This window comes from Oreochromis niloticus, unplaced genomic scaffold (assembly GCF_001858045.2).
Source record: "Oreochromis niloticus isolate F11D_XX unplaced genomic scaffold, O_niloticus_UMD_NMBU tig00000235_pilon, whole genome shotgun sequence".
Taxonomy (NCBI): Eukaryota; Metazoa; Chordata; class Actinopteri; order Cichliformes; family Cichlidae; genus Oreochromis; species Oreochromis niloticus.
Window position 1 is genome coordinate 633,427 of NW_020327097.1, and position 24,631 is coordinate 658,057.

At 41.1% G+C, this 24,631-nt stretch overlaps 2 protein-coding genes and 4 long non-coding RNA genes across 7 annotated transcripts in view; 5 read left to right on the top strand and 1 right to left on the bottom strand.

Annotated features, from left to right (window-relative positions):
- The window catches only part of LOC109195581 (uncharacterized), a 375,002-nt gene that overhangs the window by 262,475 nt on the left and 87,896 nt on the right, over positions 1–24,631 (top strand). The gene's annotated exons all lie outside the window — the stretch shown is intronic.
- LOC109195613 (uncharacterized) lies at positions 1,944–5,767 on the top strand. The gene is made up of 6 exons (XR_002057167.2): positions 1,944–2,084; positions 2,181–2,224; positions 2,366–2,395; positions 3,774–3,818; positions 5,424–5,468; positions 5,645–5,767. It is a non-coding gene; the product is annotated as an uncharacterized LOC109195613 (long non-coding RNA).
- On the bottom strand, positions 2,540–3,375 carry LOC109195606 (uncharacterized). The gene is made up of 3 exons (XR_002057156.2): positions 3,280–3,375; positions 3,119–3,208; positions 2,540–3,040 (listed from the first exon to the last, which is right to left on the bottom strand). It is a non-coding gene; the product is annotated as an uncharacterized LOC109195606 (long non-coding RNA).
- LOC109195614 (uncharacterized) lies at positions 5,777–6,661 on the top strand. Of its 2 annotated transcripts, none has more exons than XR_003217186.1 (3): positions 5,777–5,911; positions 6,097–6,168; positions 6,522–6,661. It is a non-coding gene; the product is annotated as an uncharacterized LOC109195614 (long non-coding RNA). The 2 variants fall into 2 exon arrangements; XR_002057168.2 differs by having other exon boundaries at positions 5,788–5,911; positions 6,094–6,168.
- Positions 7,428–9,569, top strand: LOC109195577 (nuclear factor 7, ovary-like). The gene is made up of 2 exons (XM_019347820.2): positions 7,428–7,963; positions 8,065–9,569. The coding sequence occupies exon 2, from the start codon at positions 8,082–8,084 to the stop codon at positions 9,471–9,473; it is 1,392 nt and encodes a 463-aa protein (XP_019203365.1). The 5' UTR covers positions 7,428–7,963; positions 8,065–8,081; the 3' UTR covers positions 9,474–9,569.
- Positions 9,611–12,624, top strand: LOC109195601 (uncharacterized). The gene is made up of 3 exons (XR_002057151.2): positions 9,611–11,619; positions 11,695–11,783; positions 11,863–12,624. It is a non-coding gene; the product is annotated as an uncharacterized LOC109195601 (long non-coding RNA).

Below are 24,631 nucleotides of genomic sequence, written 5' to 3' on the forward strand. Positions count from 1 at the left end.
GTGGACGATTATTTGCCACTTTGAACGATTACATAATTGTGGCATCCTTAGTGATTGCCACTAGATTAATTGATTGTGCGGCCCTATGGCATTCGTTAATGTTAAAGAGTGAGGGATATTACATTACCAACACACCTTTCTTTTTGTGCCCATCTCCGTGGATCAGTTAGATAACGTTTATACGAAATCCTTTCAGGAGGCTCGCTCATTTTGACTTACATGTGACCTATTGATGAAATTAAAATTACATTGAAGAAAACATCGAGGATTGTAAAACAGAAACTGCAACATATAAAATAAATGTAGCATGTTACTGTGAAATATATGCTTACCGAGCAGTTTTCCAGGGAGTTCGCAAAATTGCAGCATTTGCTTCCGAGAGGGTCTGCACGCGCAATGCACACCTTAAGAAAAACTTTAAAAACTTAAACGTAAAGTCCTAAAAACATCAGTCTTTGTACGTCACAGGATTAATCGAAAAAAGGTAAACACTTAAAACAATATAGTATGTTTTTTTTTCTATGAAATCTATGCTCACCAGAGATTATTCCAAAAATGCAGCGTATTCGTTCTAGATCTGTAGGTTAATGCGCGGAGCAGAGTATGCGCATGCGGGTTGCCATTGTGCTTTTTATAAATTAAGATAAAATAAAAAGTAATACGTAAAAAGTAAATATTTAAATATTCCCAAACAACAACACAACAACGCGCAAAAAAATCTGTTTGTTAGTTGTTGTCGTTTCTTTTTATCCTTTTTTTTTTTTTTTTTTTTAAATATAACCGACCTCTGAGGCGCAATTTCTGACAGTGAGTGGAATGGCCGCGATACAGACGGGAAGACACAAGCGGATAATGTTCGCGTTAATTAAGTGGTCGGAAGATGGAAAGTTCTCAATTCTGCCAACTGAACACATTCGGGATTTTGATGAGGAGGAATACTTGGACGGTTTGGAGGAAAAGGATGTTTATTTGGTGGAGTGGCGACAAGGCGCCAAGGAGCCAAAAGGCGGGTGGCCGGTCTATGAAGCCTCCATCATCAAGCTAGCAGGTGCCTTTTCTCCAATATAATATTACTTTATTGTCGCTTATTTGTTAATCAAAATATCTAACTTAATCAATTTTATTATGATGTACTTTAGCCTTTTTTTTTTTATTATTATTCTGCCTCCTCAGAAAGGGAAAAAACCTTGCAAACAAAACTTAAGGAAATTGAGGAACAACTACCCAAGCCAGAGGTGCTTAAGAGAAAAAGTAAACCTTCTATGAAACTCCTTGAGCTAAGAAAAAGGTGAGTGTTTTGCCACAGGTACACACACACACATATATACTAATATATATATATATATGTATACCTGTTTTGCATATATATACAGTATATATATATGCATGTGTAACCCCCCCCCCAACAGCCCTTTTGAATATCTTTGTAATTCTCAGGTCTCAAGGTTGGCAAGTATGGTTAGAACAGACTTTTCCCCGCAGCACGTTGTGTAATAAACAACTTATGTTGTTTATTACATACAACTTATGTAACATTTCATGCATCGGTTAAAACACTCGACTCCAGGTACACGACGCCCAGCTGGAAACACTTCACGCAAGTCGAGTTGCCCGAGATTCACATAATTTACATAAAATGTTAAATTTTTGTGATTTATGTCGTTATCAGGACGATAGATGTCTTATGTCGGGATATGAGATTTTGGTCACATCGCACAGCCCTAGTTGAAGGTGTCTAAATAAATTGTGACTTGACTGTATACATACACACACACATATGTGCTTATTGTTTATCTTTTTGAGAATAAGAATTTATTAGTTAAACAATTTGTTATTCAAAATTTTTCCAACATTTTGCCACAACTGCTCTGAGATCATTCCTTCATACAGAATCACTAAGGTGGCTTTTAAAGAGAGAGTTTTTTGTTTCATTTTTTAGGCATACCCAACAGACCAACAAAACGATCTAAAGTTATGGAATGAAAAGAAAATTGAACATCTACAGCGTGTCATTAATCAGTTGAGAGAAGAGAACTCGAATCTAAAAAGAGAGAACGAGAGGCTGAAAAATGAAATACTTGAAAGTAAGTACTGTACTATTGCATGTGTTATGTGTGTGTTTACACTTGTTATATACAAAGACTATCAAAACCTATTCACATTTAATTTGACTTTCACAGAAATCCCACCTCTCCTTCAGGCTACAGAACATTTACTTACCAAGGTTAGAAACAAAGCACAGTTATGCTTCATTAATAATCACTAATTACAATGTTCCAAATTTCCTTGCCTTTTTAATAATTTTAAGGCCTTCTGGAGGTTCTTTTGGTTGTTTAGCATTAATGTTTGTGCCTATTTATTTCAGCCCATGACAATGAATGCAGATCTTCCTGACGTAAGTGAAATCTAATCAATTTGTTTGTCATTATTGTGACCCGTGGTAGGTACCTATTTAAAATAGGACAGAGCCGTAGGCGCACAGTCAGTTAAAAAGAATTTAATTTTTAATACAAAATAAAAGTAACAATGTAACAGCGGTACTTAAAAACAATTAAAAACTTTACCTTGTTTAAAAATGATAAAACTGTACGATTGCCCGTGAGACAGGACAAGCGCTGCGGGGAACTGTGTAGGAACAAATCAACACAGCACACAGGTTAAAAAGGGACGGCAACTCACACATAACCCCCAAATGGGCAAAACACTATAGAAAAAGTCAAGTCTTCAGTGCCGTCTTCACTCAGACCCACCGCTGTGCATGCAAAAGCGGCGAGACAAAAAAAGGATTTGTTTTCCACACAGCGCCTTCACCGTTTGAGACAATATCTCTCTCTCTATATATATATATAAAAAAGAGGTTAAAATACTAAAAGAATCAATATCTGTGGTGCCTACTGATACAGAAAAATAAAACAAGAAACAAACAATCGACAGCCACAGCAGTCAGTCTGTCGCATTTAAAACAGTTTAAAATTCAGTGACGTGTCGGGTCCTTTGCCCGCAGCCAGAAATCCACTTGGCAAAGCAGCAGCTCGGTACTCTGTGAATAAAAGGCAGGAGATCACTTATGCTGGACAATAAAACACAGGAATATTCCTCAACTTAATTGTTTTGTTACCTGTCCACAAGTTCGTGTCACACCCTAATAACTGTGGGTCAGTGGCGATGAAGTCCACTGTACCGTTCTCACGGGAGCAATGTTTCCCACCTACAAGGGTGCACATAACTATAAACCTCTGCCAAAGCCAGAGCTCAAATGGTACATTTTTGTGTACCTACCGTTCTAACAGAAGTTTAGGGGAGGACCCATATCAGACTTTCATAGACAGAAGTTACAAACACCAACTTGCCCAACTTGGACTGAGCACTTGCAGCTTCAGGTTCGCAGAGAAAATGCCCAATTGCCCACACCTGCGCTTATCAAAGGAGCAAAGACCAGCTCCGCCCACCAGGGGCGGTTCCCAGACTCAGGTCGCACCTGTCACATTCTCATTAATTTTGTTGCTTTGTTGTTTTTGTGCAGTTTACAATCATATAAACCTAACAAGCATCAGTCAGCAGTGTGCGTAACCTAAACAGATTCTTGCTTTATTCACATAATATGTAGTTATATGTACTTGTACATTGTACCTAGGGTTGCAGCCACTTGGCACCGCCCCATTGTTGTGACAGCTCTGATTGTACTTGTACACTGCATCGGAACAGGGAACAGTCTGCCACATTAATGTATTTTTAAGCGAGTTGTTTCTAACACATCAGTTTTTCTCTTACAGATGTCAAAGTCTCAACCTGATGCTGCCCTCCCTCATTCTCCTAAAGTAAGTATTAGTTGTTGTGGTTTTTTACGCAGTGTCTGTGTCACGTGATATTATGTCACATGTTAAGCATAACTATTGAAATAATAACTGTTTTATAACAGATTTCCCAAACACTAGCTATGTTTGTCGTCATTCACACCAGTACTACTAGTTATACATTGCTTAATAAGATTGTGTTTTTCAGCACGATATGTTGTTTTTCACAGTAAAAAAGGGAAAAATTTGTAGATGGAAAAATCTCCATAAAAGTTCTTTGTGCATTTTGTTTTCTATTTGTTAGAAAATTTACTATTTATTCAAGTTTTTTAAGGTATCTAATATTTTCATACCTAATATCCATGATCTAAATATTTTAAGAAATAGTAGTTTGTTTGTCAATTGAAAGTGTGTAGATCTTGCATTATTATGGTGTTATTTTATGATTATACACTCAAAGGCATTACATGGTCTTAAAATGACAATGACATTACTTGTCGCAATTGTTTATGGGGCAATATACCGACCAACAAAAAGTAGTTATTGTTGTCACAAAACAGAAGGTTTTATGATTGATAAATACAAAAAATGAATACATTTCATTTCTCTGACATTCATCTGATATTCAGTTACAATTCACACCACAGCTACCTGTACATGCAAAGTACTATACTGTAAATTTGAGACTGAAGAAGTCACTTGGATGAGTGACGAAACGTTTCTCCCACAAAACGCTACGTAAAGATGAACAGATTCAACTTTTGGAGATATACTGTAAATTATTTTGCACAAATACCTGTACTATTAATAACACATTTACTATATTACTTTTAGCCTGTGGATTTAAATGCAGATATCCTTAATGTACGTTGTTATATCATGTTATTTTTATTGTTATTTATTTTATTTTACATTCAAATATCTCAAGCTTCTTAGTTAAATAAGCTTGATTGCTAGTACATAAAGAATAGTTCACCTGTAGTCGGAAGGTTGCCGGTCTCGGTCGTTGTGTACCTTGCACTTCACCTACTACTGGTGGTGGTCAGAGGGCCCGGTGGCGCCAGTGTCCGGCAGCCTCACCTCTGCCAGTGCGTCCCATGGCGGCTGTGGCTACAATATAGCTTGCCATCACCAGTGTGTGAATGGGTTGATGACTGAATGTGTAAGCGCTTTGGGACATTTTTGCAGGATGTATATGGTGAATTTATATGCATAGATACAGTCGTAGTGCTTGACACATGCACAGAGCAGTAGATTGACTAGGAGGGAAATAATTTCAATCGGGATGTTGATTGCTGGTGTCAGTATATATATTTTAGAGCAATGTTTTGTTTTTCACCCAAAATGAACTCTATTGCTTCAGAAGAGATTTTTTACCCTACTGGATTCTTATATATTGTTTTGTTTTTTGCTTGTTTGTTTGTTGTTTTTTTCTCCAGAACATGTATGCTGTACCTATTTACTTGAATTGTATAGATATATTTACGTCATCAAAATATGTCACATGACTTAGAAGAAGGTTTAGATAGTTGTGCAACATTGTCACATTCTGATATTTATTCAGTGATTTTATGGCGGTCAATGCTATGTGTCTTTGTTTTTTTAATCTTTAAATATTATCCTTTATAGGTGCCCAACTCTTCATGCAAAGCTTCTACATCTGGTGATGCTAAAGTAAGTATTTTGCTTCTGCTTTGTGCCACCGAGAAATGTAAATCTTTCTCATTAAAGTGTAAAGACTCAATCATCTAAGTTATTCTGAGTTCTTCCTTCTTTCCTTTATTTAACCAGTTACACTCTGTCTGTAACAACATTGTTGACTTCGTATGTATGTATTTTTTTATTTAAAGGGTACCAGTGATGCTGAATATGTAAGTAATTTTTGCTGAGAATTTCGGTAGGTGCATACTCAAATGTGTTTTTTAAAAACAATTTATATTGAAACACTCTTTTTATGTGATTGCAACCACAGGTGGCGATAGCACATGCTACAGGAGTAAAAATTCTTAAACATCAGTGGGCTGCTGCTCTTCAGGCCCAAACACCCACTTCAATGGTGCGTGTTCTTCTGACGGCTGCCTTCCCACTGGAGGTTTTGATCCAGAGCAATTTAAAAGGTAAACAGCTTTGAAATTTAGTTCCAATGGTTAGCTAACAGTATTTTAAAAAGCCTACTTCTCTGTCACCAGTTTCTTTACCAAACAGCATAATGTTGTAGTTCAAATGTTTAGATGAACAAAGATCAGATTTTTGGAAATCTAAAACTAGTCAGACACTCAAATGTTCATGCTTTTTATAGGAGGACACAGCAAAACAGACATCGGCGCAGAGCGAAGAACTGCCCTTGATAAAGAAACCATGACAGCCATATATAGTAAGTGAAGACTGTGTATCTAAAATTGCATACTGCACAAGTAACTCACTTTGCAACAATAAAAATTGCACAAAGAGGTGATGATGCATTGAAGTAGTGTGACTCAGACGAAGAAGGTCAACAGATTGAATGCTGGAGAGTAAGGATAGATGACCAAAAGGGGTTAGTATTACTGTAATGTGAACTGGATAGAATTTCCATCGGGGAAAAAAAAAGGTAAAATTATGTGTAAAATATATCTGTATCTCTATAAACGGAAATATCTGTTTCCTAAATGAAGCTAGCTAATTTAAATCACGTTTTTATTTTAACTGTGATAAAAGTACTACAACTGTGACTTTTGTTTGTTACAGTGGCAGTCAGGAAGAGGTTCCCCAATGTATCCAGAGGGGCTTTGGGGATTGCAGTCAATTCAAAGCTAGGGGAACTCAGACTGTTGGAGAAGAAAAAAGTTACATCTTAAGTATGTATTATGTTCACATACACCCCCCACACACACACATATATGTGTATATATATATATATATATGTGTATATATATATATATATATCTATATGTATATATATATATATATATACATGTATATATATATATATATGTGTGTGTATATATATATGTGTATATATATAGATATATAGATATATAGATATATGTGTGTGTGTGTATTCCTCTGCTTGTTATTGATCAGTAAATATCTTTGAGTAATCACATCTTTATTGTGTTAATAGCAGTTCACATCAAATTCACAGTATCGTTATTTATAAGTGTTTGTTGCAGTTGCATTTTGTATAGCAAAATGTATATGTGTGTATATATATATATGTGTGTGTGTATATATATATATATATATAGATATAGATATGTATTTTTTTTATTATTTTACAATTTTTAATAATGTTATGAGAATAAAGTTGTATAATGTATGTTCCTAGCTTGATTTATATGCTATGTTTGTTTTAGATATCAAATAAAGATTTTCAGTTGTTACATGTGAATGTGTTTTCTTCGACTGAAATATATGAGGGGTAAAATATATTTTTGAAAGATTTTTAATTAATTTTCAATTGTATTTTAAAATATATTTTGAAATATATTTCAAAATAAAAAAAAATATATTGTACAATATATTTTGAAATATATTTCAAAATATACAAAAAATGGCCAAAAAATATATGTGCTAAAATATATTTCAAAATATAAAAATATATTTTAAAATATATTTTAAAATATATTTTTTACCGTATGGGTTTTACAACTTCTGGCAGGTTAATGTCTGAACTTTGGAGTGAAACACACCCTTAGTTACAAGAAATAACACCACTGTCTGTAACAAAGTGAATCCACCTTAACACCACCTGTGTGTGTGTGACTGCATTACACTCCCACTGCTGGGAACCTGAACAAGAACCAGAACAAAGTCTAAAATAGAAGCTGACAAACAGCTGCACCACCGAGTGACACTTTATTTTATAAACTTCACAACAGGTTTCATGTTGTGACCTGTGGAGGTGAAAAGACAAAAAACTGTTTTACAGTTTTTGAGCTACAGGCAGGATTGAAACACATCTTAGTTAAAAGTCAAACAGCAACATTTGTCTCCTCCCCTCACGTCACTCAAATGTGGCAAACCAGGAAACAGGAAGTTCTTCGTCCTCAGTAAAGAGAGACGGACAGACGATCAGACTGAGTTCAGACCAAACTAGCAGCTTCCTCTGAGTGAGTCCAGCTACAGGAGAGAAAAGTGGAAAACTCCAACACTGCTGCTTCAAGCTGCTGACGCTCCACACACTGAATGTGAGTTTGAGCAAAAACACGACTCAAAGGAAGTTTCAGTGAAGGTAGTAGAGGAGGGAGGGGAGCCAGGACTGACTGTACTTCCTGTCTGCTGTTTTCAGCTTCACTCACAGACTCAATGGCTTCCAGATCAGAGGAGGATCTCTGCTGTCCGGTCTGTCAGGAGGTCTTCAGAGATCCTGTTATTCTGTCATGTAGCCACAGCTTCTGTAAAGACTGTCTGAAGAGATGGTGGAGAGAGAGACCAACACACGAGTGTCCAGTTTGTAAGAGAAGATCTTCAAAGAATGAACCACCTTTAAACCGAGCTTTGAAGAACCTGTGTGAGTCGTTCTTACAGGAGAGAGATCAGAGAGCTTCAGAGGCTCTCTGCAGTCTGCACTCTGAGAAACTCAAACTCTTCTGTCTGGACCATCAGCAGCCAGTGTGTGTTGTCTGCAGAGACTCAGAAAAACACACCAATCACAGATTCAGACCCATCAATGAAGCTGCACAACAACACAAGAAGGAACTTCAGGAAACTCTGGAGCCCTTAAAGAAGAAGTTAAAGGTTTGTGAAGAAGTTCAAGTGAAGTTTGATCAAACAGCAGAACACATTAAGGTCCAGGCCCGACACACAGAGAGGCAGATTAAGGAGCAGTTTAAGAAGCTTCACCAGTTTCTAGCAGAGGAAGAGGAGGCCAGGCTGGCTGCACTGAGGGAGGAAGAGGAGCAGAAGAGTGGGATGATGAAGGAGAAGATGGAGGCTCTGAGCAGAGAGATAGCAGCTCTTTCAGACACAGTCAGAGCCACAGAGGAGGAGCTGAGAGCTGAAGACGTCTCATTCCTGCACAACTACAAGGCTGCAGTGGAAAGAGTCCAGCGCTGCCCCCTGCTGGATGATCCACAGCTGCCCTCAGGAGCTCTGATAGACCAGGCCAAACACCTGGGCAACCTGACCTACAACATCTGGAACAACATGAAGGACATGGTCTCCTACACTCCTCTCATTCTGGACCCAAACACTGCAAGTCCAAACCTCATCCTGTCTGAAGATCTGACCAGTGTGAGACGAGGAGGAGAGAGGCAGCAGCTTCCTGATAATCCAGAGAGGTTTGACAGTTACATCTCTGTCCTGGGCTCTGAGGGCTTTAACTCAGGGACTCACAGCTGGGATGTTGAAGTTGGAGACAGTACATGGTGGTTCCTGGGTGTGTTAGCAGGGTCTGTGCAGAGGAAGGGAGACAAACTGTCTGGATTATGGAGAATATGGTTTGATGGAAGTAAATACTCAGCACGTTCACCATCAGCTCCATTCACTGCTCTCTCAGTAAAGAAGAAGTTCCAGAGGATCAGAGTGAATCTGGACTGGAACAGAGGAAAGCTGTCGTTCTCTGATCCTGATACTAACACACACATACACACCTTCACACACACTTTCACTCACAGGATGTTTCCATATATTAACACTGTTGGTAAAGTGAAGGTGTGTCCGTTGAAGGTGTCAGTGTCAGTGGAGCAGATGAGTTGAGGATGATGATGTTTCTAATGTTGTTTCCTGTCAGTGAATTGAAGCTGTTAAACTGCAGCTGTCCTCCTGCTGCCTCGTTGTTCCAAAGCTCTTTGTTTCTCTTTTAGTTCTCACTGTTTCTTTCTGTTTCTGCTGTCCACCTTTTCACATGGAAAATCATTTCACTGTTTCTCACTGAATGACTCCCCAAACTAGATTTGAAATTCTATCAAGTTTCTAATCATTACAAGTGATTCATGTTTCTATTTGATGTGTGTAAATGGAGATGATTTAGTTTGCTGGGATATTCAGAACAGAAAGATACAGTTGGAAGATGAATGATTGCGGGGTTTTTTATGATGCGTAGTAAACTACCCCCTCTTCTTCTTCTCTGTGTTGATGTTGTTTGTGTGTGTGCGTGCGCGTGCGCGTGTGTGAATGTATTAGAAGTCAAAGTATACATTAGCCATACTTACAAAAACATTTTTAATTTCATTTAGAACTGAGATTCTAAGTTGTAAGCAGAAATCTTATGCTCAGCCAGAAGCGTGTTTCCCCACTTTCACAATGCTGAGGTGACAAATCCACGATCCAACAGATGGTTTGTGACACGTGGGCGAGAAGGGCAAGCCACCCCTTACTTACACAACCTCACACACTATAGATTTTTAAAGTTCTTGTGTACAACGGTTTAGCTACAGATACAACTTCTACTTTTAACAAAGATCACTCCGTCTGCATATTTGTTAAGAAATAAAGCGTCTTTACTGGGATATTTATTGTCAAACTATGCGATTTTCCAAATGTGTGTGGAGTAAAATGTTGTGACCAAGAATCATTCAGGATTAACAACACAAACTGTTTTGATAGCAGAAACAGTCTGCCCTATAGTTCCCATACTTTACCGCTAGTTTTACAAACACATTCTTCTTCATATCTGTTTAATTGTTCTTTTATGAAACTGGTTTTCAATAGTACAACCAACGTCTAACTTTTCCTTGCTCCCCAGTATAAATGCAAGAATTTTGCAGACTTTATTGAAACTGTCACAATTTAACACTCAGTACCATAAATAGAGTTGATCCATATGGACACTGTTTCATACATCAACAGCTCTGAAAATCACTTTTAAAGTAATGTAGAACATGATCTCTCTCACTCTCAGTGTCTCTAAAAACCCAGCAAACTGACAATCACCTCTAAACAAGGGGGGTTAGTTTATAGGTTTTTTGCTTGTTTGTTTTGTTTTTTGATCAGGCGCAACACCATGTAATGCATGGATGTTAGACTCTTTCACCAGACCATGCTGCTAGCCCAACCACCAGGCTCAGGGTCTCTGAGCTCTAACCCTCTAATGTGCCTCTGAGCCTCGTGTGCCTTTTCACCACCAGACTAAGTTTGTAGTCTCACCTGCTAATATTATTTTATTATAGCACAATATTCAGCTTGGTTACTACTTTGACTTTCTTACTTTGAGCACATTTCTGAGCCCATACATTATCAAACTTTTACTTGAGTATCTCTGACACTAGCAGCTATACTTCTACTTAAGTAAAAAATGCCTGCATTCTCTCCCAGTGTACCCTTGTCTCACAACAGGGTGGTTCCCAAAGTACGACTCAATAAACAGAGACTGTAAAACCAGAACAGAAAGATAAAGTTGGAAGATCAAAGATTAAGGTTTGTGTTTTTAGAGCACGAAGTAAACTGTCCCCTTGTCTTCTAGGCCTTGGCGTGCGTACCTTAGAAGTCAGATTATACATTAGTCATACTTCCAAAAACATTTTGAATTTCATTTATAACTGAGATGTCAAGCTGATATCAGACATCTTATGCTCACCAGGAGCATGTATCCCCAACTTCAAAACCTTAAGGTGTCAAATTCACAAACCCGATGTAGCCGGAGGGGCTACTCGCTTTTTCTTTCTCTCTCGCCCCCACTTGCGCTACTGCTTTCTCTCTCTCCCTCCTGTGCTTGCTCCCGCTGCGCGCTTACGTCAACTAGGAGCACACCTGTATATTGATTACAGGGCGGCGTTCACCTGTATAAAGAGAAGCCGGGTTCTTTCGTTGGATTATTTCCTCCCGAGCTTCTGGTGCGATACAGCGGTAGACGCTGGCTTGCTGGTTAAATTACTGAGGCGATCAGGTCGTGTGATTGCTACAGGTAGGTCTCCTCTTCGATTTCTGATCTCTCCCTGACGTCGGCAATTAGTAGTTATATTTCTGCGGCCCGCTACAGTGCGGCTGTTTTTCTTTCCTTTGCTCCAGCCGTGGTGAGGAGACGCGTGAGTGCATCCGCCGTGCAGTACAGCGCCTCCAAGTTCTGGGGTAAGCAGCTTATTTTATAGCTGCTAGTTTTGTAAATTAAAGAAGACTAAGGTTAGTTTTGCCTTTTTCTTATTTGTAGGGTTTGATTGCTGCCGTGCCCTCTCGGGGACCAACCGCCTGCTTTGGCTACGTAGAGAGTCGGGCACCTGCCCTGCTGCTGTCTTGTTTTGTTGATTTTGTTATATTACGGTCAATCTGTCGGCGGCCCAGTTTTCCCCTGTAGCTTGCCTTTCCACGCCCTTTTGGACTATTGTTCGCTCCAGCTTTTGTGGCTGGCCGGGGCGATTGTCGGCCGTATACTGGGCCGGTTATACGAACTGGTACTGCCTTTCCCCTTTCTCCCAGCTGTGGGAAGTTGTGTGAGACCGAGCAGACCAAGGATAATCGGACCCAGCACCAGCTTTGGGCTGGTTCGCCGAGTGAAAGTATTTTTAATCAGTGCTCTGTGGTGTCTAACTGGGTGTGTTGTATCACCGACTTTTGTTTTCCTTTAATTGTTTCTTTCTTTTGTTTTCTAGGTTGAGAGCTTGTTTATGTCCCATGTTTTTATCCTTTTTAATGTGTTTATCTCGTGCTTTTATTTCAGCGAACTGAGGATTTACCAGCGGCCGTGGGACCTCAGGTGGTGCGTCGTTTTCCACACTACTATTGTTGTACAGCACCAGGTGAATAGACTATAGTAGGTTTTTTTTTTTGTGTGTGGTTCTTTTGGTCCACCGCTGCTGGTAAGTCCCAGTTGTATTTATTTGTATTGTAATTTGGGACACCGTTTTAGATATTCAGTGCGCTGTTGTTTTGTTTTTCATTTTACATTAATAAATAAAATTGTGTTTATATTTGAGTTGGCCTCAGTGTGCATCCCTGAACCTGTGCGAGCGTTGTTTTAATTACATTTTATTTTTTCATATTTCCTGAGGGCTAGAATTTCCCCCCAGGTGGTGTTGTCATTTTTATCATTTCTTTTAGAACCCCGCCGACCACTTGGTCACACCAACATGGGCTCATTCAACACAGGGGCCAGAAGTGCATGTCACCCTTTACTGGCACACTGTACATAAGTTCAATACAGGGCAACGCGGCTAACAGCCTTGGAAACGCTTTACATGAAATAAAACTTTTTAGAAAACCCTTTACAAGAATAAATGTGATGATCTGTTTTACCTGAATCAAATGTATTAGTTTGTTTACTTGAAATAAAACTTATTTTGGAAACCCTGTACATGAAGTAAAAAGTATCATGTTGTAAGTTCTGGCATTAATATTTCCAGCTGATAAGGACATGTATTGCATTTCAAACGCTTCATATCCTACCAGCGCTTTAAGATCATCCCACTTCCAGATCACGACCCACCTTCTGTTATTTTAAAACAAGACCGCCGTCTCATTCCTCCAAAACCTTTCTTAGCTCAAAACAGCGAGAAGGATGGAGTCTGCACCCCTGCGTCACACTGAGGAGGAGGACAGCTCCTCGGACGAGGGCTCATTAGTACCTGACATGCCCGGTTACTATCGCCCCTTGGAGAAGCAGCAGCAGCAAGCCATCGAGCTTGACGGTCGGGCATCTTCTTTATTTTATCGATACCATGAAAACAGGTGTGTATCATCTAGTCAACCTAGCAATCAACAAGTACCTCACTGACGAATGCAACGGCTGTAAGTTTGATCACCCCAGCCAGAGACAGCAAGAGTGTCTGCAAATCTCGGAGGATGACTTTTACGCTGAAAATTATTACAGCATCAGAAAAAGACTCCTCACCCCTCGCTTCATTCCATCCATTCAATGTCTGCTGATTGCCCGCAACATCAAAATGGACGACGTCAATGTCCGCATGGTGGCAGAGACTCTCTTGCACGAATTGAAATCAGTAAGGAAAGTCTTTGACGCCATCGCCAAGGCATACCACAATCTGGTGGGGTTGGACGTGGTGAAAATCGGACAGCTACGCTTGGTCACAGAGTGTTACAAAGGAGGCTGATAATGTTTTCTCTGAAACACTGATTCTTTCCAAAAAAACAAAAACGCATTGTACCGTATCTTTCAAACAGCTACCCTGCTTTTTTTTTTTCCAAAGATGTATCCAGATTTTTCTTTCTTAAAATGTTTAACCTGCATTTTACCACATTTTTAAAAGCATGTATCCTTTTTCAAACATGTATCCTACATTTAGCGCATTTTTAAAACATGTATCCTGACATGGCCACCCTTCCAAGGCCCTGACAAATTACCCGAATCACTATGGGATAAGGATGGGGACTTACCCTGTGTACCCACGTAAACGGTGATGAATTGTGAAGTTACAATTCTTTTCTGTAAACAAAAAGCATTTTTATTTTGTATATAAATAAATGTTGATGTTGGGCGACGGGATTGTGTGCTTCAATTTTACTTATAATGTGCCAAATCACTACAACAGGCGGCTCAAGGCGATGCCGTCCAGAGTAAGGATCTTGTTAGACAGTGTTTCTAAGATTTTCAAGTCCCATTACAATAACCTCAGTTTTATCTGAACTTAGAAGCAGAAAATTAAAGCTCATTATGTATCTAAAACATCCCAACCGTTTAACCAATAAAAGTGGGTATCATCTGCATAGCAGTGAAAATGTATGCTATGCCTTCCAAAGCATGTATAATGTCAATAGAACTGGTATTAGCACAGAAGCCCTTGAAGCTTCATAATTAACCTCAATGTGTGCGAAGAAGACTCTCCGTTTAATAATAGCTGTAATAAAATGTTATGGTCAGCGGTATCAAATGCTGCATTTTGGTCTAGCAGGAAAGATTTCAACATTTCAATATGAATGAAGGCTGAAAAACTCATTCGATTAATTTCTGATGACGGTTTCTGTGGTCTTCAAGTTTGTAACACCAAACATATTAAAGGATGATTTAAGGCTGTTTTGGGCTTAAGGTTCACAGGAACAATTTAATTAGACAGCCGTTTACTATTTTTCTTTATTTTCTTGCTTTCATCACTGACATGTTCATTATGATAACTATATCAGATGAGAAAATAAATAAAAATAGTAAACAACGTTAAAGGATCCTCTGATCTTGGAATGTTTCTCTCCGACACTCTCCACAATACTAAGGGGTTGGCAGTCCTTTAGAATAAAATTCAGGACTGCCTGGTCCAGAGCAGTCTTCCTAGATGCTTGATTTCAAAATAAAACACATATTAATTTAAAAAAATGATGATAAAGCTTTTCAGTATCAATATAGGCCGACTGTTCATTCTCAGTGTGTTTGTCTCCTCATTTTCATGTTTGGCTCTGTAATGCCTAAACACTGAGGAGGTGCTTTTGTTTGTGTGAGAAAGCTCCGCAGAACAGATGTGACATTTAACCTGCATAAAATGAAATAAATAATTTACACTGCAAGTCGCATTGCTGTTTTTCCTGTTCTGATAGATTACACCGAAACAAAGACAGACACACAGTTACCTTATTTGCAGTTAAAAGATCAAAATGATCCCACACAGCAGAAACACTTCTCTTTCTTTCAGGCTCCATTTTCTTATGGAGAGAGATGTATATTTATTTTTTATTTTTTTATCTTTGCGAGAGTGATTTTCCTTTTTTTGAGGCGACTCAGCCCATTGACAGATACGGATGCATTACCTTTTAAACACAGTTTGGCGCGTTGGCAATGAGCGATACAGCAGCTGTATCGCTCACATGGCTTTTTCTTAAAGCACTGATGCAGGTTTTGCTCTGTGAGCTTGATACATGCGCCGGTCGGTGTTGCTGGACCCATCACTACTTTAAGGTGTTTGGTGCCACGCTCCACCTTCAGGTTTAAAGCTAGTGTTGATGGAGGGAGTTTGAAGATTCAGTTTGTTCCACGACTTCATTTCACTCACTGCCTGTGTTTGTATGTCTGTCACTGCAGGACCAACATGGACCAAGAAGTCAGCGCTCTCATGAGGCTGACAAACCTCACAGAGGAAAGAGAGAGAACAAATACAGCTGTGACGAGTGTGGGATGGGTTTTCTGCTAAGTCTTATCTAAAACGTCATCAGGTCATCCACACTGGAGAGAAACCCTTTAGCTGTGACTTGTGTGGAAAGTCTTTTTCCAGGAAGAGTGGCCTAAAAGCACACCAACTCATCCACAGTGGAGTTAAAGTGTACAGCTGTGATCAGTGTGGCAGAGCTTTTACTCAGCGTAGCCACTTACAGAGTCATCTAGTTACCCACTCTGGAATTAAAGCGTACAGCTGTGACATCTGTGGAAAAACTTTCAGCCTGAAACAGAGCCGAAATACACACAAGTCAAGTCAAGTCAAGTCAAGTTTATTTATAAAGCACATTTAAAAACAACCAAGGCTGACCAAAGTGCTGTACAATAAAATACAAATATAAAATACTATAAAACACAGGTACATAAAATACCTCACTGATAAAACAATAAATTAAAAACAATAGGTTAAACCTTGCTGAAAGCCAATGAAAAGAGGTGAGTTTTAAGAGCAGTTTTAAAAGTCCCTAGGCTTGTGGAGAATCTAATGTGGGGGGGGTAAACTGTTCCACAGTCTGGGTGCAGCCACAGCAAAAGCCCTCTCTCCCCTAGTCTTTAATCTGTACCTGGGAACATCTAAAAGCATCAAGTCTGCTGACCTCAAAGATCTGCTGGGGCAGTAAATGCTAAGAAGCTCTGCCAGGTAAGGAGGTGCAGTACCGTTAAGAACCTTAAAAACCAGCAGTAAAATTTTAAAATCAATCCTAAAAGCAACTGGGAGCCAGTGGAGAGAGCAGAGGACCGGAGTGATGTGGTCTCTCTTTTTGGAACCGGTCAGCAGGCGAGCAGCAGCGTTCTGCACCAGTTGGAGGCGATGCAGACAGGAACGATCTAAACCAGCATAAAGGGAGTTACAGTAGTCCAGCCGTGAAGTAATAAAAGCATGGACCACCCTTTCTAGATCGTTCCTGCACAGGTAGGACTTGACTTTAGCTAAAATCCGTAGGTGATAAAAAGATCCCTTGACTACGGAGCTGATTTGTTTATCAAATTTAAAAGCACTGTCAAAAATAACACCGAGGCTCTTAATGGAGGAAGTACATTCAGAAGTTAGGGGTCCCATAAAATCAAAGGAAGGGTTGGGGTCTTTAGGAAGCCCAAACACAATGACTTCAGTTTTACTTTCATTTAGATGTAGAAAGTTAAGAGCCATCCAAGTCTTAACGTCAGACAGACAGGAGAATAACGGCTGCAGAGAGTCCTTACAGTCTAACCTCAGGGTTAGACTCAGTCTAAGGACACCTACACATTCACATGGGACATGATGTGCACTGCTGTGATCAGTGTGGCAAACAGTTTACAACAGATGCACAGTTAAAAATCCACATTTACCCACTCTGAGGAGAGACCTTATAAATGTGACCTGTGTGAGAAGACTTTTAAATCTCCACGTTGCCTGAAAGCACACCAACAGATCCACACCAGAAAGACTCTACAAGTGCAGTTACTGTGAGGTATTGTGGAATTAAAAGAAACTGTTTTACTGCTACAATATATCTTATAGCATTAGCATTGCATTAATAACATCACATATAGCTTCAAGATAGTAGGGAGACATTTAACACACTGACACCATATTAACCTTTATTACAGGTGCAGTTATAACCATTTCTTATGTTGTTATATCTTTATACACAATGCATATTTGTGCTTGTTTCGAGTTGATGTTCCATCCAAAAGGTTTTAAGCTTCACTGGTGAGAGTGTCCAGGTGATACATGTTGGAGGGAGATGAGAACATAGTAGGGTAATTGCATACATGCTTACAACACACATATATATCACATATAACCTAGACACAGATCTGAGTAGAGGCCTGAATGTATTTAGCAAACCTGTAGCACTAGACTCTGCTTAACAACAGGTGACAAGGAGAAGAAGACCAGCCCATGGCGACCCAGAGGCCAAAGACCATCGCCTTATTTGCCAGGAAGAGGAACTTCTGTGTTTGCATGTATTTCTTAGAATAGATTATTGTCTGTACAAGTTGCAAATAATGTTCTTAGGAAGCAAATTATGTGCTTGTAAACGCATGAGGGGGCGTCATAATACCCTGACAGTATAAAAGCATTTTGAAATGTATTTTGGGTGAAGATCCTTGCTGATGTGTGCAGTAATCATCTTCCCACGCGTGTGCAAATAAATCATTGTTTTGACCATCCTTCTGGACTGTCTTGGTTTTTTACTCTTCACTCAATTGTGGACCCGTAACATTTGGTGCATTGGCCCGGGGTTGAGTTGAGGACGGATTTGTTGGCGGTGTGGACGTCCGAAGGGGTCACGCAGACAGATCCGGCGGTCGTACTGAGTGGACAAAGGGCAGCCCATCTAAAAGGTAGGCACCACCTGTTGAATTATTCCAAAGTGTGCCGAATTGGATTTTGAAATTAATGTCTACTCATTAGATTGCTGGTAAATGTTTGTGTCGTAATGGTTTGAAAATTTGCAAAGTCGGATATAATCTGTCGAGAATAATATTGTTCTGATAATAATAACGGATACGTGACAAATGACTTAAGAGAATTTAGAAAAATAGGTAATTGGTAATTTTAATTGGTGAAACGGTTGGACCGGCTTCGGTCATATACTTAATGTAGAGTTGTGATGGTTGTTTTAAATTAAGGTAAATTTCTGTAGAACGGCAGTTAGACTGCTAAGAAGTGCATTGTTCGGAGGTGACGCTCCACATTTCTTAGGGACGCTTAAGATTTTCCGTTGGACGGGATAGTTCGATTAGCAATCGTGGACAACTGGGGACGGTCCAAAATAGCTAGTGGTTGGACCACTTTACCGTTTGGAATGGTGTTTGCACTTTTTTGGGTAGTAAAGCTTGGAGCTTGGGCGTTGGACGCTTTTAAATTGTGTTAGAGTTTTTAGAAATTAGACCAGAGACAGGTTGGACCTGATACTGGGTAATTGACAATAAAAAACTTGGAGTTTGTCCCTTGGAGGGTTAATTTAAATCTGTCGAAATTGTTGAGGTTGTGCGATGTCTGGCCTGATAATTGTTGTTATTGTAATTACAAGACGTCACTGTATTATAATGTAAAAAGTTTTTATACCTAGAAAGTCTGTGTGAGAGACGAAGTTGCAGAGGACATGTTATTTTAAAGTCGTATGTCTGTGTGTGTGTGTGAAAGTGACCCAGTTGTGAATTTCTTAGGTTACCATTGACTTTGAGTGTGACTTCCTGTTTTCAATTTAAAGTGCGACATTCGTGTGTATTGATCCAGTACTTAAACCATGAATGAAACAGGATGTCATTTTCATTTAAAACATTGAGAGAATAGAGAAGATCAGTTCAACACGGTCCCATTTAAAATACATATAACCAATGGATGGTCCTGACATCCCTTTGTCCGACTTGGAGGGTAATGTGACTGACGCATTTGTGGCAGTTAGTTTAAGACCAGTACCTGAAGGGATTGCAATAGAGATTTTTATTTCCTGTGAAACGGTGGATGTTCCTTATGAATATCGCACGAGTATGTTGATAACAGAAGAACAACTGGCTGATTTTTTGATTGATACCATGTATATTGTACAAGGTCTAATTCATCTGGTTTATAGATCTTATGAGCCTAATTATGAGAACTGAATTGCAGGGTGACTCGTATGTTGTTATCGCAGTAATATCTTGTTGTTTAAAAGCTTTAATGGTGTGGTCTCTTTGTGTGTTTATAAGTGGTCATTTTGTGCATTTGTAGTATTTGAAATTTTGAAATTTGCTGGTGTTTTCAGAATACCCCCAGTGGGTGCGGTCACTTCCCTTTTTTCTCGGGGCCTTTCTTGAAGGCCTCATACGCACTTGCAATTAGAGATCTAGTTCCTCTTTTACTGTGGACAATATGTTTAACTGTTTTTTATTAATTTCTATAACTGCACATATGGTTGAAGTGGCTGCTTTTGAGTTACAGTTTGAAATGCTGAATATTCATGTACACCTTGTTATTATCTGTTGACTTTAAACATTAAACCATTTATCTGTTGAGTTACGGATAACTTGAGACTTTACACAGAGACAGCAGGGTGCGGTCCTACCCCATAGGGAAGTAAAGGGACATGTTTAATTATTTCTCGTGGAGCGCTGAGCTAACCCGAGAAGGCCAGGGAAGTCACTTTGAATTATACATTTATGGTGAAATACTTAATTTTTGTTTTGGCATTTTATTTGTGTGTGACATAACTGAGGGACATGTGGAGCCGTTAATTACCTGGTGCGTAGGTGTCTGGCCATGACGCCTTGATAGGCATGGAATGACTGTGTGAGATTATACTTCTGGCTCTGTGTTTTACAATGAAATAAATGATGTTTATGTTTGCAATTAATATGTGATTTTTGGTTGGGTTTGCTATGTGATATATGAATACTGAAGGCTTTTGAATACTTTTATACATTGAGAAAACTCATAATAAGTAATACCTTGTTTTCACTTACATGTGTTCTTTTTGCCTGTTGGTTTGGGTGAAACTGTGATATTTGTCGTACTGTCGGTTAAATACTTGAAATAATTTTGCTAAGATTCCTGTTAGTATTCAGACTTTACAAATGGTCTTTATATTTATGTGAATATAGTCAATACCATATCCACTGTGAGTTTGCTGTGGGCAATATTGCGAGATTGTGTAAGGACTGTTGTTGGTCGGTAACTGGACTGCTTTTCTTGAATTTTGCTATTGACACTGTCCAGTTGTATAGAATCATGCTCATTTCCGGTTCCTGGAGGATAAGAATTGTGCCCTTAGGGGAGGATCGGCTTATGGTTACTTGTGTCGTGCGAGGTGAAACGGTGGAAGAACCTCATGAGTTTTCCATTGCTGTTGACCTTACAGAATCAGAGTTAGATGACTGGTTGAGCAGGAGCCTGGATCTGTTTGTCATGATAGCCGACTTGTGCGAGGGTGCTGGTACTACTGACTGGGCACCTACAGAGGACAGCCTTGGAGAAGGCCCATGATGAGTGTTTTTATGTGATGTTGCCTTGTTTTCTATGTGATCTTTGTTGTGCTTAGACGTCTCTGACCAAGAACTGAGCTGCACGTTGAAACGGTTGACTGCAATCACACACACTTGGGTTGCGATTCTGTCTTTTCTTATTACTGTAGATACGATTTTTACAGGGGAAGGCCTGGCTTCTCGCTTGCAGTTAAAATAATGTGGATTTGTGTTTACTTGGTTCCTGTGACAATAAGTACATTTGAGACACTTGATTTTGAGTTCGAAATTGTGGCTATAGACTGTTATGTTGTGATATTTTATTAAATAGGCTTAGTAGAAGTGTTGCTGGGTGCCAGGGGAGCTTGGCCCTGGTTCCTCTTTTCTCACTGGTGCGTGGTGTGCAGCTGGCCTGCTTTCTGAGAAAGCACAGTGAGGCCTTTCAGAAATTTAAAGGGGTTGGAAATAGCATGAAACGCATGAACAAACACACCACAGCATATTGAGGGTTTTTGGGGGAGTTTTCAGCTGCCATTTCCATTTTCTCTTGCACAGTAAGTTTGGGGTGTTGTCCAGGGGTTGGCTGTGACGACTGCTGAAATAAAAACTGAATTGTGAGTCCTGAGTTCACCGTTGTGTGTGTGTCACCAAGCAGGAAAAAGAGGAAGTGACTGTTTGAGCAGTGAGACGGCCTCTGTGACTGAACAGGGAAGCGTCCGGGGGTAACTCGGAGGGAGGAGTCGACAGCAGCCATTTTGAAGAGGTGAGTGCTGTCTTGCAGGGGGAGACACAAAATGGCGGACAGCTCGGCCAGCGGGCAGAGGCGTTACAAACCACTGAAGGATCAGGTGGAACAGTTGAAAAAGGCCATACGGATGGCCTGCCCGGGTACATCTAAAGAAGCAGAAAAGGAATGTCAAGCCATGGAAGCTGAGGTATGCAAACTTTTTCAATCCCAACAGAAAGGGCCAGATGATAGGGTGCCCCTGGACCTTGTGCTTAAAACTGAAGGGGAAAGGTGTGAAACAAAATTGAAGAGTTTACAGGAGGAATGTGGAGGCCGTTCAGTAAACAGGAAAACAAAAAAGGAAATGAAGGCCCTGAAGGCAATGCATGGAAATTGCTGTAAGTGGATGATGATGAGCAATGCAGTGCCATCCTGGATGAAGGAGCAATTGGAAAAGACGGAATCTGGAAAGGAGGTGGATGAGAAGATAAAGGGAACAGAGGATATGGTGAGTATAATGAAAACTTTGCGTCAGTTGCAGGAAGACAACAAAAAGATGGAGGATCAGATGACAAAACTCACCTCAAAGGAGGAAGAAGCAAACAGACACCACACACCAAAAATATATCCGTGGATCCCACAACTGCCCAGTGCCCCGCCTCAGGCTCTTGGAGTTGAAGCCCCGCCACCCTACGTGATGCCTATGATGACCTTTGAGGGGGGACGAGTGCGTGGCCCAGATGGACAAACTGGCATTGTGCTTGGGGGAATCGCAGATGTTAAATACACAGGCACAATCACAACCACCCAACCAGGAGAGACAATGACAGGGGGACAACCAACCCCAGAGGAAGCAGGGACACTGATAGCCTCAGCTGCAGGTGGGGTCTCGACCTCGCCACACGATGACGTGACCATGCAGGACTCAGGAAAGGCTGGGAGCCACGGAGAGCCTCACAGCGAGGCTCCACTCACACCTCCACATGAGGATATGGGATCACCAGACGACGTGGTCAGGAGGCCATCATTTGTTGATTTGCCAACCCCAAAAAGAGAAGGACAGCTCCAGACAGGTAAGTCACTTCCTGTGAGGAAAGACCGTTGGGAAGGAGAAGTACATGGGTTCATGCATGAGGACAGAGACGCCATACTAGCGGTCTTGGACACACTGACCTCGGTGAAGCAGAAAGCCCTGAGAAAGCTCGCTGAGGGAGAAATCACAGCCCGTAGGAGTTCATCAGAAGAAGAGGACCCAGAACAGGAAGACATCATAGAAGGCGCTTCCTCTGACCCAGGCACCAGTATCAAACTGCGTAACAGGAGAGTGAGCAGAGATTCAGGCACAAGAAGGACATCCAGTGGCAGAGGACAACGCCAATCCGTGTTTGACGTCCCAAGGGGCTTGGAAAAACCCAAGAGGGGCAAGGGAGTGAAGTTCAGGGATGAAGCCACAACCGCAAGTTTGAGTTTGCCACTGATAATGGGCCCCAAACACGAACCAATCTATCGCGCATACAAGGTAAGAGACCTGGACGCATTGGTCAAACAACTACCACCCATAACAGAAGGGGGAGCAAAATGGCTGAGGAAACTGAACATGTTGACAGAAGGAGACGAGATTGCCATTGGAGACTTCCGCGGGATCGCTGGGAGATGTATGCTTGGGTGTGGCCTGGCTGACGTGGAAGAAATCGCCGGAACGACCCATCACGCCAACGACGTGCCATATCGTGACGTGCAGAGTGACCTAGCGGACGCAGTTCGTGAGAAGTACCCGACCCCAAACACTGGAGCCATTCCTAAAATAATTTGGGATCCACAACACACACCTAGTGAGTTTTTAGCAAGAGCAAAGGAGCAGTGGATGTCAGAAACGGGAATACACCCCGGAAGGGAAGGAGAAAGTCGGGCGTGGTTCCGTGCTGCGGTCCTTGCAGGGCTGCCCAAGCAAGTGAGAACTGATCTGGAAAAGAATCCAGACTTTGCTGTTGCAGACTCCACCCAATGGGAGCGGCATGTCACGCACAGATTGATGCTGGAACAGGATGACGTGAACAAACAGAGGAAGGAGTTGGAGGAAGCGCAGGCGTTGTTGTTAAAACTACAGCTGGCAGAGGCAAAGACTAAAGTGAGCGACAAAAAGAAAGAGGTTAAGGAAGCCACAAAGAAAATAATGGTGGTGAAGCCCCAGCCTGATCCCGTGCCTGAATGGCCAGATTTGGATCCCAACGTCTACCCTGATGACCGCTGGCCCGTAAATGCACCAAGGCAGCGGCAACCCGCGGGGAATTGGGGAGCTGGTAGACAGTATAGAGGGCGTGGTGGATCCGCACGGGGAGGACAAAGGGCTCGTGGTACGGGGAATCCCAGCAACACGCCATGGAATGTCTGTCTGAGATGTGGAGCAGAAGGACATTGGGCGCGAGACTGCCCCGAACCGCCCATGAACTATCGAGGGCGAGGCTGCCAAACCCAGGCACGCGGAGCTCCCAGAGGAAGAGGTGCATACAGAGGAGGGCATCAAGCCCCAAACCCAAGTGCAGCGCCAGTCGCTCAGTATCCAGTGGCTGACTGGAACTGGGAGGAGGAGCAATACTGACGGGGCCCTGAAAAACCCGACAGCGTGGGGATGGCAGATCCCATGCTGTCAATGACCGTGGAAGGAACACCATTGACCTTCCTGGTGGACACTGGAGCAACTTACTCAACACTGAGAACCACACCAAACAGTGCAACACTCTCCAGCCACACTGTGACAGTGGTTGGTTTTTCCGGGGTCCCGATGACTCTGCCACTAACTGATCCAGCCCTGACAAAGCTGGGAAAACAAACTTTGAAGCACCAATATGTGGTGTCACCACAAGTGCCTGTAAATCTCATGGGCAGGGATCTGCTCGTGAAGCTGGGAGCCACTATCATGTGTTCTGCAGATGGACTTACTGTCAGTCTTCCAGGAGGAAAAGAGTTCCCGTGCCTGGGGACATTTTCAAAGAACCAATATCTGCTCCAAGACTCTGAACAAGCTACAGCCGACATATACTGGGGAAGGCTAGTAGAAGACGGCATTCTCAGACAATATCAGCTGTGGAAACCCTGGATAATGAGCCTGGCCGTCTACACCCCGCCGCGTGATCCATACCACGTCACTCTTTTTTATGATAGGGACGA